At 37.1% G+C, this 15,519-nt stretch overlaps 1 protein-coding gene across 3 annotated transcripts in view; it reads left to right on the top strand.

Annotated features, from left to right (window-relative positions):
- ROR2 (ROR family WNT receptor 2) overlaps nucleotides 1-15,519 on the top strand; it is a 142,009-nt gene that overhangs the window by 55,306 nt on the left and 71,184 nt on the right. Inside the window, exon 1 of one of the 3 annotated variants that reach the window (XM_086869379.1) lies at nucleotides 6,672-6,878. The exons of the other annotated variants lie outside the window; for them this stretch is intronic. Coding sequence (XP_086725505.1) covers nucleotides 6,872-6,878 — 7 coding nt within the window. The 5' untranslated portion in view covers nucleotides 6,672-6,871. Of the gene's footprint in view, nucleotides 1-6,671; nucleotides 6,879-15,519 lie in introns of those variants that run through there. 3 annotated transcript variants of the gene reach the window in all.

Consider the following 15,519-nt stretch of genomic DNA (forward strand, 5'->3'; position numbering starts at 1 on the left):
AATACTGGCAGCATGTTCCACTAAATGTCTGCCAAGGGTGCTGCATGGTGTACTGCAGCAGTACTTCTTAAGTTACACTCTTTTGGGAGGAACAAATATCCTTCTTTTCATTAAAGTGCCATGGTACATTGCAGTACATTTGCCAGTTACAGTGCTGGTTTTACATTGCAAATCAGGTAGACTCTTCTGCAGAAGGTACAAGGGTTATACTTACAAGAAAGTAAGTGACTTTGGCAGAAAAAAAGTACGTGCTAATGTTAATGCAGTATAGGAAAATAGAATCTGCTAGTGGTTGCATTCATATTGTAGATCTGATTTTGATTTGTATGGAAAGGTATTGAAGTAAATATATGGATAAGAAAAAGAGAAGAATATTGAACTATGCAATATGTTATTGTCAGTTTTTTGCTTGTCTGCTCATCTTCTCAAATCAGAATGTTAGGTATGGTAAAATCTAGGACCAACTCTTAATCAGAGCACCACTAGCTGAGGCCTAACCTTAGTCTTTGAATCCTCCTTTTTTAGCCCACCCATAAACAGAGAAGTTGTTGCCAGCAGACATAAGGCAGAGCAGCATTCTTGGGTTGAACTGGAAAAGCAATCATTTCCTGGCAGAGAACAAACTTGGTCAAGTTATAAAGTGGTTTCGCTTGAACAGAGCCCATGCTATCAACTTTTATTAGGGTACTGTTTATCTTGAGCCTTGTGGGAGTAAAGAGAAATGGAAATTTTAGGTAAACGCTTGTGCTGCATCTAAAGGTTTTGCCTTTATGAAGTATGGGACTGTGGAGAAATGTTTCATTTCATTTTGAAATCGCTTTCTGATCAATTCAGAAATTGCCTCTTGACAAAAAAAAAAAAAAAAAAAACCAAAAAATAAATCCATTTCAGAAGCCCACCGCTGCTTTGATAGAAGGGCTTAAGAATTATGTGATGCATTTCTCTGAAAGGTAAGCTGCATACTTTTAGAAAGGGAAAGGGCCTGTGTGCAGATTTTATTACAACACTAAAACCCATGACCTATGTGCTCTACAGCTTGCTGTGGCCTAGCTGAGAAAAACAGTGGTGCTTGAAATTCAAAGAACCTAACCCTTTTTCTTTAGCCTCTCACGCCAGGCCCAAAAGTCAATAGCTCCAGCCAAGGCTTATTATCCTCAGATGTGCTGCATAGATCTGCACCAGGAGTGCTGGAATCAGCCAGTAGACAGTCAGACTGAGCTGTGACTTTTCAGAGGAATGTTTGGATCTCTCCAGGTGACACTCCCCAGAGCACCAGTGCTCTAAGCATAGAACAGAGCCACCCAAGCTGGTCTTGCCCTGAATTAGCCCACATTCAGCACACGTTTAGTTTTGATGTTACAGCTGAGCTGATGTAACATTGCTGCTGCTAGAAGGGGCAGTCATGTTCCCTCTGACCCCAGCTGTTTTGCTCTGGTGCTGTTTTCAGAGCAGCATTTTTCTAGAGTCTCAAATGAAACAGGACCCTGTGGCTGGGGTGACACACCTGTCACCTTCTCAGTCAGGCAAGATCTATCTGGGGAATATCCTGCTTGGGTCAGTCCACATCTGCAGGATGAAGTGTGAAGCATATTGCTGGCTTCTTATTTCCTCCTCGTTCTGGCATTAATCATTCTGGTTCTTGGTGGTCATACTCTGTACTGTCTCAGGAACTCCTTTTTCACAGCCAATAAGTTGTAACAGGGATCAGCTGGAAGGGAGAGAGTAGAAGTCCAAAATCTTTATGAGCTGTTGAACCCAAGGGGAAAAAAATCCAGTTTCCTAGCACTACAAGGAACCTTTTGCATCACTGAGCAGTTTTCTGCTGTCGAAGGCACTGTGCCATATAGTCCGTTCCTTAAACTTATCAAAGTCAGTATGAAAACCAGCCAGTGTTTCCTTGCCTCTGCTACTCCTGTTGGAAAGGCTGTCCTAGGTTTTGATTGCTTTAACAGGTTCCTACCTGAGTCTTCACTTTTGAGCAAAAGTTTATCCACTCCTCATTTTATCTGCTTATTTTTTTGCAAGCAGTTATTTTTCATCCTGTGCTTATTTTCTCTGAACTTTCCATAAAGACCAGTTCCCTTTGCTTTTGTTTTGCTGTGGGAAACAAGCAAACCTGGTTTTCATGTATTCAGTAAGTACTGTCTCTCAGTTCCTTTTTCTGCATCTATTTTCTGTTTCATTCTTTAATGTACGTGACATAAATTCAAGGATCTGTACAGAACTTCTAGTTGTTCTGCAGTGTTGCAATGTCTCACCTGATATATTTAAGAATTTTATTTTCTGTTAAGAATTTTATTTACCATTTCACATCAATATTACTAGAGCATTTAGACCAGTCCTTAACTGGATTAAATGATAAACTGGGAAATTTCATGTTATTCCCTTATTCATTGATCTCACAATTTTTATACTGATTCATCCAATTCTTCTGGTCCAGACCTCAAGGTCATTTCTTCTTAGGCATTTTGTCAAATGTTTTGCTTAAGCAAAGCTAGGTTATTGTCTATAACATTTATAATATATAGCACTTAGAAAAGGCTACCCAGTAAAACAGATAGAATTATTACAGATCCTGTTATGATTTGTTTTGTTTGCTGTTGATCTGCAAATCTGTTCTGAAATCTTGGCTGTTAATGAAACTCAGGCCTGGAAATTCCTAGATCACATTTTGGTTACTTCTGATGGTTTACACCCTAAATCTGAGCTGTGCAAGACACAGCCCTTTGAATACGTACCTGATAGCTTTTCTCATTTATATTAGTACTTAGTTTCTCTTCTCTACTTACTATTTTTTATTTATTATTGCTCTACTCTTATCTGGCACTTTTACCTTTTAGTGTGTAATAGGAATAGAAATTACAGATATATTTCAACCTTTTCCCCTTTGCTTAGTGTAAGGCTCCTCCTATCAGTCGTGCCAGCCTTACTTAGAGAAATCTGTATCCCCAGATTGAGCTGAGTCTCTTGTTCTGCTTATGTTTATGTAGCACCTACCTTTCTATGGCTGGCTTCCTGTAAACACACAAAGGTAGTGCAAATCATACAAAAATTGCAATTTCTCTTCCTATAGTATCCGAGCCTCTATAATAGGGGAGTTGCAGAGCCCCTCTGCCATTCATCCTGTTCAGAAAAGGAAGACTAGGAGTACAAAATAAATTTGATCAGAGCAAGGGCTTTGTTATGCTGTGGCACTGTCTTTGTTCTTGTCTTTTGAAATATGAATACTCAGCCTGCTATTTCTTGAATTGCTGTTTTATTTTCCTCATGTCCTTCAGGACAGGAAAGGAGGTTCCTGGAATGCAGGTAATGCTGCCAAAACTGAGGAGCAGATTTTCACTTTCTGTGTTAAGGTGAATATAATAATAGAGGAGGCAGAATTTTGTAGTGCACAAGTAAGAAGCCACATACAATGAGAATTTTAGGTTTTCTAAAGAACATTGTAAGAACGTGGAACAAGGAGCATGAAGGGAAGTGAAGAAGCTGCCTCTGCAGACAAAGGATGATGCCTTTGCAGTATTTTTTAAATACAGATTTGTTAGCAGTATGATTTGTTAGAGCTTTATTAGATGATTCCTCCTGCACATCATTAGGTTCATAGTGTTTGCCTTCCACATAATAGAGAGAAGGTTTGCAACAGGCACTGGCATATTTTTATGGCATAGTCTACTTTGTACTGAATAATCACAAAGCCCTTTCCACAATATTCTGTCATCTTTGGATGGGTGAGGATATGTCATGCCTCCACTACCTGGCAGGAATGAAAATGCTGTGGGCTGTACTTGGCTCAAAATTGAAGATTGTATCAACTGGTACAAAATGGAGTTTTTTAGTTCATGGATATCAGTCTTTTCATATATGTTTGATCAAGTTGACCATATGAAATTTTACAGGCTGTGAATTCCTGTAGTGATGTCTTTTTAATCTCTGATTTGGACATCACTGGACTGGACATCTGACTAAGGTGAGGTGTTTGATCCCACTGTAAGATTTAAAATCAATATTTGTTCAAATTTACTTGTAATTGTCTACTTTAAAATTGCTTGACATTCTCCTCCTGATAAATATGTATTTTCAAAGATCCTGTCAAGGAAGTTAGGCGTTCTTTTATGAGTGTATAATGTGACTCCCCTGAGTCATAGTGGGAGTTCAGTAGTTCTCAGTTACAGAAAGTGAAATGCTTTGGCACAACAATGAAATGAATGTAAAAACTTACGGTATCAGAACTAAACATCAGTCACTACCTTTTGGGGGTTCTGAAGTGGAAATAGGAAATTGTCCTTGTCTAAGTGAAAGAATGCTCAACAATAAAATTCTGTTACAAATAAAATTGCTAACTTGCATGGTGTAGAGTAAAAACTATTCAGCTGTCTACATAAAGATGATACTTGGTCTCTTGATTATGTTTTCTGGTGGGGAGGGTGAAGTTCAATTGCATTCAATTACATTCAGTTACAGTCAATACGTTCAATTACATTGAGAATTTGGATGGTTAAGTAGGTTCTGAGCCCTCATTTGGAAGGGTGTGGAGGAAGGACTACAGAAGGGATTCTCATGAGGGAACTGTAGCTGAGAGTTTATGAGAATCCAGAACAATATGTTGTAAAGAGTGAAAGGAGAGCAGAATGAAACTAAAAAGCAGTGATGTAAATGGAGAATATAGTGGCTAGAGAGATCTGAAAAGAGGAAAGGAATCCAGCATCAGGAATGAGAGGCATGGCAGGAAGTGTGAACACAGTAGCTGCCTTCCTGCCAGATGAGGGCATGAGGCAGAAAGAGCACTGGCAACTGGCCACTTCCTAAAAGAGAATGTGTGCAGGTGACTTTTCCTTCTAACAGTAAATTTGTACTTTGTGTAACTTCAGGGTACATTTTTAACCTTAAAGTAATAAGATAAAAGTGAAGGCTTCTAGGTTCTCGGATCTTAGATGAGGTTCTGTTTTATTTATTGAAATTAATTAAACCATGGTGAATAATTATAGTTCTGGTGTCTTGTCACTGGAAAGACAATCTCTGCCAAACACAATCCACAGACAGTTGGATGACAATTACATATAAATATGTAACTATTTTAATGAACCCATGGGAAACAGTGTTTTTTTGTTGTTTTTTTCCCTCAAGGATTTTGTTTTGTTTTGAAGGTTATTAAAAGTTGATGTTTTAAATGAACAATTTTCTCTAAGCTGGGATATTTGTAAGCCATTGCATCAGTATCGTATTGTATGCTTGCATGAGCATAGCTGAAATGACTGAAAAATATTATGTGGAGAGGAAGGACATAGATTCTTATGCTAACTTTACTGGTGGTGAAAATACACTGCCTTGTTCTACGTTTAAAGATATACATTGCTTTATTTGGAATGGAGAATAAAAATAGACTTGATTTTAGCCAGTATCTCACTTGCACCAATGAGTGTTTCTTTGCACTTCATCACAGCACAGGACTCACTGGGCAGGTGATGATGTGTGGTTCCAGGCACTTCCTGGCAAGACTGTATAGTTTCAGAGCTGTATCCTTTTCTGGCAGTGCTATTCTGCACTACTGCCACTGCTTTCCACTGGTTATTCCAGTCTATAGAGATCACCTCATCAACCGGTGCAACAGCGTGTGCAGCTGTGTAGTGAACTGGATTGGAAGACTGATTTACATTAAAAATAACTTTAATAATATTTTGCTGTCTTATTTCTTACCAGGTTAGTCACTTGACCTAAGTAAGTCACAGCATAGCTAGATAAACTGATACACTGCTGCCATAGTCATACTGGGAAAAAGTGGTCAGGACTGGGGAGATAGACAGATTTAAGAAGGAAGGATCTCTGGATGTTCCTGAGAAGGGCTGGGCTGGCAAGCAGACTGCGCAGAAGGAGTGTTGTAGGTTGTGTGTGCAAGTTGTTGCAGATGTGAATGTGCTGTTAATAGAGAGATGTTAATATGAATTGAAAGGAGCTTGAAGTAAAGCAACAAAAATAATCAGACCTGTGTATTTGTGTACAAATGCATGAAGAGGATTGGCCAGGTGTCAACAAAGCTGGAGGAAGTGAGGATGGCATGGGAACATGCAAGTGCAGAAATACTAAAATGGTGTAAGCATCACTGATGAAAAGGGATATGGTAAAATAATGAAAAATAATAATAAACATGTCTGGGTTTGGGTTTGGGTTTGGTTAGTTTGGCTTTTTAGAGTTATTTTTCTTTTTTTGTGCTTTTACTGTCAATGCAATGCATTGTAAAATCAGGTGGTTTCTGTTTCTGTCAGGAATAGTTTCTCAAGGGAGGTTCAAGTTCTTGGAATTCATAAAGCTGAGTTGGAAAAATACTAGAAAACATATTGTATGAAGTAATACTCCATTGGCAGAGACATGAATGACTGAGATCTGTTACACATTTACATCTCTTAGAAACTGTGTTTCAAGGGTGGCAAATGCTGTTGGAGACCACAACTGTATCTCAGATGGGAAATTCAAGATGAATGCAGAATATTCTGTGCAATCATGATTTTGGCCATAACTACTGCATTTTATCTGCTTGCTTGCTCTTACTCCTTCATATTGCAAGCATTCCTTTGCAACAGTTGACTATGAATGAGATGCTGGGCTGGATTCCAGTGGGGCTTGAATTGACTTCAGAGGTCAGAGCGTTGTAGTTAAGCGACACTATCTGCTTATAAAGCAATCCTCCTTGTGCAGAGCTGCTGGTGATTGGAATATTTTGAGACAGGAATTTTCATCTAGTTTCCTGCGCAATGGTGAAATGGTTTGTGGACTTTTATAAAAGAGTGGATGCAGAAAAGTTTAATCCTGTACTAAACCAGCAATAGAGATTTTCACTTCTCTGTGGAGTACTCTCAGTCTTGGCAGTCTAGGACTGTAAATGTCTGGTAGGTATTGACTGATCTTTTTGTGCATGAGGGACTCAGTTTAATTTTTTTTTTTCCTTCATTATGTAATTAAAGCATTTTTAAGAGGTCACAACTCTGAATACTACTGAAAATACAATGTCACTTGATATCCTTATATTTCTAGTCAGGTCTGTTCCTCTCATGCACTTAATAATATTGGAGATTAAATTGAAGGCCTGATTGGAATGATGTTTCACCTACGGTCTGGTCTCTAACTAACCCAAAGCCTGATTTTGGTTGTGCCTGACTTTAATTATGCAGAATTCCTGGAAGCTGCTATCAGACTACTTCATTCCCCAGAAGTAAAAGTATCTTGAAACCAAAATATTTCATAAGGTTGTGTCTGTATTTGAGTTGGTACTGGAAAAATCAGATTGCATTAGGTTTCAGGATCAAACTCTTATTTCCTTCCAGGCACTGAAGAGTACTAGATGGTAGGCTTGCTTTTTTGCACATCTGTATTAAATATATAATATGGAGATCTGCTGTAAATTTAATTGGTTATGGTTTATGTGTAGTTATGGAAGTTGAGAATCATCTAATGATTTTCCCTTTAAATAGACTTTTTAAATGTACCAATGTGGTATGCTTGAAGATTTTATCATTTTAGAGTCCTCTCTTTCTTCCAGCCTATTTCTCATCCTTCTTGTGTGTGAGCTAATTCTGCCATTTTCTTAATTTGAAACCTAATCCATGACATGAGTTTTAAGTAGTCATGTGAGTAATTCTACTGATTGTAACTCAATGTTACAAAGACATTTTCAGAGTCAACTCTTTTGACTCTGTTCTCTCACAATCTTCTTTAAAGTGGGTATGCATAAGTGGTGCTGTACAGGAACAACCTGTTTTGTTCTCCTTTTGATTAATTGTTTCTGGCCTACCTTGTAAGTATGAGAATGAAAGGAGAAACATGTTGGACTTGTCCTGACTTTGATAGCTCCACAAGGGCAGATTTTCCTAATCTCACGTGTTTTAAATTCCTTCTGAATTCCATAAAAACTGAAAATGGTGGGGCTTTTTTAAATGGTTCCTGTAACAGCTAAAACAACATGAGTTATTCTACTACTACTGACTGTGTATCCAAGGCTTATTATTGACTCAGTTGCCTTTCTTTGTACTGCAGTGAAGAGGCAGACTCCAATAATAGGATGATGTGGACGAGAAACAGTGGTTTATATTAGCTGTTAAATTCGATTTATTCAAATTCTCTTTGGATGCTCTTAGCCATTGCAGTACTGTACTCTCTGATATGAGAGTATCAGTCACATGGTTAGGTCAGATTAAAACCCAATTATTTAATGCTACATCTTCAGTTCTTACTGTTCTGACTTCAAGAGCCATGTAGACTGTGAAGGGTGGTTTGGATGGTAAATCAGTAATCCCATAAGACCTTTCTCTTAGACTATAGCCCTTTACTCTGCAGTTTGTTTATTTTTACCTTTTGTATCCAAGGTTTTAAAGTAAACACTATGGTTTTAATTTCACCAAGGAATAGAATCAGCCTGCTGGAGTGCAAGCATTGTTTACAAAGGTACTTAATCTTGTTATATTTCCTTATTCAGTACTAGTTCTGAATCCAACATATTCCATAGTATTGAATAGTCCTGAATACTGTATATGGTTGAGGATATTTCCTATGTATCATTCCACAGCTGTTCATTAAGGAAGAAATTTATGGAACACAGGGTAACATCTAGTGTAAAACAACAATCACTATTTTGATATATGTGTAGTATGTCATGCCACATGTTTCTGAAGGCTGTGTTGATTTACTCCAGGAGAACGTTGGTTGCACTTCTGTCAGGAACAAATTAATCTATTTTCTGAGATGTAACTTACAATGAGTCATTTATTGGGCAAATACTTACATGTCTTGGAGGGCAATACTTAAATAACTTAATTTCTTAATTAAACAATTCATGTAATGAAATTTCAGATCAGCAGGGGTCAAATTCTTCCCCCTGTTCAGTGCCCTCTAAACAGTATTGCAGTTAAAACCATGTTTCAGGAATCTTCTTTCTCCCATGTGAGGCTTCAGTTCCTTGTCGGGGGTGGCTAAAATCTAGACAATTGCATTCTGCAGCCCTCTGGATCTAAAGTGCATCCAGTTTTTGCAAGGGAAGGCAGATAAACTCTTCTATTTAAGTTTTCTTTATATATATATATGTACAGGAGCCTACTGTTTGGCTGGGTTGTTATTAAACATGCTTAGGTTTTGTTTTAGTTGTACAGACCAGGAAAAAAGAAACAACCCACTTCTGGAAAACAGCCTTCAATAACCTTTGCTGCCAGTGTAGCCCACTAACTAATTGCAAACACATGGAAATATTTATAAAGAGCAGGGCATGGACTCAAAAATCACTGATCTCCTGCTCTGGTTTAGCATATATGAATGACAGCCCTTAGTAACCCTGCTCTCTGTCAAAGCAGGTCTGCTTTATCACAGTGTGACAAAGTACAGCTGCTCTGCAGGCAGTGGGCACCCCAAAATATTTCAATAAAAATAGTTTATGCTAAGAGGAAAAAGATTTTGAAAAAGCAGTTGCCTTGCTAAGAATTAAAAAGGACAGTTTACTTTTGCTTTCTATGAGCACATTGTCTGTGTTTGGAAATTTGATGAGAATTCAAAAATCTTGTGTATTCGTGTTATCTTTTCAGTGTTACTTGATGCTTAGCAAGAATAAGTAATGGCTGTAATACAAATGTTGGCCTACACACAGCAGGGCCCTGACATCACATCCTTAAAGCACTGAACACATAGCTCATTTTCTCTTCCCTTGTGAACTGTTCCCCTCCAGAAGGGTCATATTTGTATAAAAAGAACATGATAAAAAAAACCCAAAAAACAACAAAAAAAAAACCCTGTCAAGTTTCTAGTAATTTTCATGTAAATAACAGTTTATTCACTCTTCAGTGTCTGGGAGGTTTGTTGTTTGTTTCTTTGTGTTTTTTTGTTTTGTATGTGAAATGATGAGCAAAAAAATAGATGTGTAGTTACTATTCCTTTGCCAGAGCACTGTTGATAAGTGAACACAATTTCCATTTTGACTGATGTCCAGTATATTCTGAGGACTATTTTGATTAGCTTTTCAAAAAATACCACAGTTTATTACCAGTAATTTCTTTTGTAATCAGGTACTCAGAATTTGGGGTGCTGTCATGAGCAGCCTTCCAGCCCCATGGTATCTTTTGGTGTCTACAGAACCAGTTTTGAAATCTCCAGAGGATTAGAGATTTTGAAACAACTCTTAATGGTATTTGGCATTTGTTCAGCTACCTCTCTCATCACCAGATAGTACAAATTTCCTTACACATGCTTAATAGAAAAAAGGGTTTTGAGAGAGAGAGTTTCAAGCTGTTATTTTAAGTGAGGGTCATTTTATTTTATGCTTGATGAAAAATCTTGGCTATTTTTGCTGAATTTCCTTACAGTTAAAAGGCAACTGGTATGTCTCCTGTTTCACAGAAGATGTGAGTGTATGCTTTCAATCAGAAATGTGAGTGGCCTATGAATCAGCTTGTGTTTTGGGTATTCTTTTCTTCCTTGCTGTTATTTTTCATCATGTGTGATGCATATGAAGAAGCAAAATCCACATTTCCTTCAGGTCTGAGGTACTGACAGAAAAATGTCAAAATTCATGCAAGAGCTTGCAAGAATACAACTGTGTCTTATCTGAGTCCCAGAAATTCTGGCTTTGTGCTGCCTGTTTTCCTAAGGGTGGGATGTTAAAGTTTCCCTGTTGTGAGTGTGGATCGAGTTCTGTCTGACTCCAGGCTTGGTACTTCCATTATAATAAAATGGCTTATGTTTTCAGAGTATGCTACTTACATTTCTAGAAAGTACATAATTTTAATACAAATCTGATACTGAGGATTTAATTTAATCACTGTCTCCCCAGTCTGTGTCATGCACTTGTTTTTCTTGTACCATTTGAAGTAGCACTACAGTGTCAGGAACTTTGGTGTCCTGCCAAGTCAGTAGTGATTATATTTATTATACTGTTGATTTTTTTTTTTTTATTAATGTTATTTATTATGTTAATTATTTGCTTTATACAACGAGGAAGTTCCTCACTGTCTTCAGTGCCTTGGTTTCTGATAAAAGTTTGCGTTAAAAGCTGAGAGTTGTAGCATAACAGACCTTCAGAGCATTTATTGGTGTGCTGGACTATGCAGCATTCAAAAAAACACAATTTACTCTAAATTTACTGAGAGTCTGATAATTTTTCTGTTTATTTTGACTTTTGCTATTGGATATACAGTGACAAAATAAATCAAGCATATAGGCAGAGAAATAAACGCTCTTTACTCTTTGACCTTGTAAAAGAGACAAAATATTTCATTTGTTGGAAGAGAAGCTAGCGACACAAATCAATTCCCAACACTCAGCAAACTGATTAAGGGAGATGAAAGCATAGTTTCTATACAAATTAATAAGGGAAAATAGCAAACAGTAAATTTCATTCCATTAATGTTTTGGAATTGAATTAATGAAAAATAAATCTGTCTGAAAAGAGTTGACCACTGCATTACCCAGAGCAGAAGAAGAATTCCTGTTTGTTTTCCAGGATATCTACTTTTTCTGTGTAAGAAAAAAACTGGTGTGGTGGTTCCTGCTCTATGCCTAGGTGGGACCTGCATTGGGAATCCCCACTTACATGAGGGTCCTCACCAACACTGAGTGGGAATTATTTAATACTACTTTGATTTTGGTTGTTTTGAACATCTAGGTGTTTTTTTTCCTTCAGAGTATTTAACTAATTCATCTGTTTTTTCCCTACGTTGTAGTCCAGTTCACTACCATTAATACTAAAGGCTGTTTCTACAGTGAACACTTTCAACATTCACATAAATGTGGGGCCCTACCTAGCAAGAATTTTTTATCACATCATCCATATTTCATCAGTGTTGTTTTCATTTACCACCTGCCTCCCATTATACCGGTTAAAATTGGCTAATGTTTTTCAAGATTAATTTTCTTAAATGTAAAAGGCATAAGGTTGGAGGTGAGAAAGCAGAACATGGAAAATGCTAGCAATGTGCAATGTACATACATCTTTCATATTTATTGTGATTTTTTTTCCTTCTAACTTGTGTAATTCATCTAGTTCAGCAAATGTGTAACTATTGCAATAAATGAGAAATTTCTCCCGTAACAAGGGTCTCTGAGGTACATTGTTAATTGGGAAATACCAGTATGCTGATTTCTAAACATTTTAAACATATTTAATATTTTCAAGTTCTGTTTTTTAAAAATAAATTACAGCTCTCCAGGAGTGAAAGAGATATTTCATTTGGGAGTCCACTTTTCTGAATCATTTATATTTAATTTATACTTCATTTATACTTCACACAAAGGAAGAGGAAGGTGTATCAAACATCTGTGTCATCAGAAAACTGGATCAATGTTTGGAAACATGATCAACTTTTAAATTATTCAGTAAGAAAAATACTCATGCAGATTAATAAAGTTTTTTAATATTACACTATAGTCATAAGTGATATTTGAATTTCAGAAAGGGCAGCTGTTATAGCATTGCTCAATGTTATCTTTAGCAAATTAAAATATTAACCAACCAACCCAACCCAGTTAAAAACCCCAAGCAATGAATCAAAACAAATCAGCCAACAAACAAACAAACCAAAAAAATCCCCCCCAAAAATAAAGAAACTCCTAATAATTGAGTGAAATGAATTTTCTTAGATATGAAAGTTTTAAGAACTGTAACACTGAGTTACTGTTGTAACAGTGTTGCACACTTGAACACTTAAGAATTCATTGTTGAGAGAGAGAAATTCATATACATTTTTGGTGGCATTCTTGGAAAAAACTCAGACTTCAAGTATGACTGAGGAAACTATGATTTCTTTTTATTTTAAAAAGGGGCTTTCAAAGACTGGATTCATTTAGTTTGGCAAAAGCTACAAAATTAATATGTATTTAAAAAAGCAAAGACTTAAGTGATCACAGCTTTTGGCTCTCACAGGGAAGGAAATGCCTTTAAAAATTCCATATTGCGCCAAAGTTCATTCTCTGCCTCCCCCCCTCTTTCTAGCCCCTGTTTAATGTTGTGTGGAACATCTGTTTGGGGAAAGTAAGGCTAGCAACAGATTTGTTAACCCTTCAGCTCATAGATGTCCAGGTTTATTGTGAGTGGGTTGTTTCCTTACCAGACTACTATGTTTTGGGTGCTTTTTACTACATTTATTTTTTTTTTCTGCCTCTTTATCACCACCTTGTTGTTTGTTTGTTTTTTGTTTCATATAGGAAACAAAACAAATAAGAGCAGAAAAGCAAACATGCACAGTTTTTCACTGCTTGAAAGAAAACAGAACAGACCATAAAGCTAGTGAGAAGAGGGTGCATTGGATAGCTATCCTGGACTTTACTGTCTTAGTTTTGGATATAAAGGTCTAAAGAAACTTTTCTGCATCTCTGAATGACATTTTTGTGAAGCGGTGCCTTGCGCCTGCATTACAAGCATACTCTGGATTTCAGTGAACGTGTAAGGGCAGAGACACTTAGCAGGGAACTGAAAACTGAGGCTGTTTACAGACATACTTTAGGAGCAGATCATGTCCAGTAGATTAGCATGAGGCATCTCTTGAATCTTCTAGGTTTCACAAATTAAATTTCACAAATTAAATTTTTGGATCTTTATTCTCAATCTGTTTTTCTAAGACAAGTGTCTTCTCAGCCCCTGCATATTTTCAGTTACACAATTGGTTTTAACACTGCTTATTTTGTCAAAGACCTGGCACCACTATTTCTTATTTCTGATGCCTGGGACTGGGCTACCTTTTGCTCTGTGTCCATACTATGTCTTCTGCTGCTGCTCAGGAGCTGGCCAGGGCCTCACCTGCCTCAGACACAGGATTTTCTTTCTGGTGCTTACAGGTGTTAGCAACTGAATGCTGCTATTTTCTCTACTCCAGTAACTGAGGTCCTCTCATGAAATATCCCCAGCTGAATTCAGGGGAGCAGTGGTGTCTCTGGGGTACCTGAGTCACCAAAGACATCACTTTCCCTGAAGGCTTTTCTTAAAGCACCTTCTCTTAATTCACCTGAAACAGCTGGAATCCCCACCTACTTGCTGTGTAGTGGTCTAAGTTATATTTGTTTCAGGTGATTCTGTTGACAGAGTTGTGGAACAGAATGGAAAGTCTTCAATATGAAGATAGATGCTTTAAGTTTTCTTACAGTGTCCTTAACTCAAGGACAGTTTTCCACTCAAGTTCATAGCTACTGCTGATTGACACTGCAGGTTCAATTAAGTTCTGAGATATAACTAATGAGATAAGGAGAAAGAGATGGATAAATGGCATGAAAACTCCTTTCCTCATATTAGTCTAGGGACCTGCCTTTGGCTTGTGAAGAACACTTCTAATGTGTATTTGTATGAAAGTGTCTGCCTAGTAGCATAAGAGTTAGCTGGTTTGTTTCTTTCCTTTCATAGAGGTAGTGTAGCACAAGGTTCATAATATTTTTTTAGGTCTTCAGAAAACAGATGAGAAAAATGTGCTTAAAACTCTCATTAAAAATACAAAAATAATAGAATTAATATTCAGTAATGATGTTCTTGTTTAGCTAGGTTGATACTTTTAAGAGTCTATCTAATAAATGATGAGATCTTTTCAGAAAGGTCTCTAATGAATTTTCTAAAATGGTTGAGTATCAGTTAAAACACATTCCAACCACCAAGACTATTTCTCTCTGTTCATTAAGATTTTTTGAGGTGCTAAGTGTTAGAGATGACAAAGCTTCTAAATACCACATAGCTGTACATAGACAGCATTCAAGAATTTTGAAAAAGCTTTGCTCAGAATACGGAAACATAAACCAAAGGTGTAAATGAGAGCAAAACCAGGGGCACTGTTGAGTACAAAATCTCCAAGAAACTTGGTTTAGCATCAGTTTGAGCCAATAAATCCATATTACACAGCATCATTAGATCTTCCAGCTTTTATTTCTGAACACAGATGCAGCTGCAAAATTTCACAACTGGAAATAAAAGCCCTGTGGTTAGATTCCCATATTCTCAGTGCTCAGCAGCTGTGAAAAGGGAGATTAGAGGGGCTGACTTATTTTGAAAGTCCAGCCTTTAGCTTCCGCAGTGTTTACCAAGAGTCAGGTTTTCCTTTCTGCATCTTAAAACTATTCTTTTTAAATAGAGAAAGAGAAAATAAGCCTTCTTAACCAGATACTCTGAAATATGTATTAAACATGGTGTATCAAGTGTATTTAAAGTGAGTTCTAGTCAGGTCTCCTGGATTTCTACGGCATGTTCTGCTTGAATGACAGAAGATAGACACTATGTGTTGGATTTACGTTGTTGGATCCTGTATTTACCCTTTTGTTACATAGTATAACAAAAGTTTTTGCCATTTTTCTTCCCCAGAACCACCCCTGCTTGGTTAGTGCAATTATAATTATATTGCTGCTACTGCATAATTACAGTGCTGCAGGGTTTTTATGCTTAGAACTTACATGCTTGGCAAAACACTGAAAATTGAAATGTGATGGTTCAGTGATTGCTAGAACCAGTGTGACATCAGTTGTGGATGTCCTGTCCACATCTTAATCATGTGTAGTGGTCACTGCAAGAAAGCATCACTTTTA

The sequence above is a fragment of the Cyanistes caeruleus genome, chromosome Z (genome assembly GCF_971803275.1).
Source record: "Cyanistes caeruleus chromosome Z, bCyaCae1.hap1.1, whole genome shotgun sequence".
Taxonomy (NCBI): Eukaryota; Metazoa; Chordata; class Aves; order Passeriformes; family Paridae; genus Cyanistes; species Cyanistes caeruleus.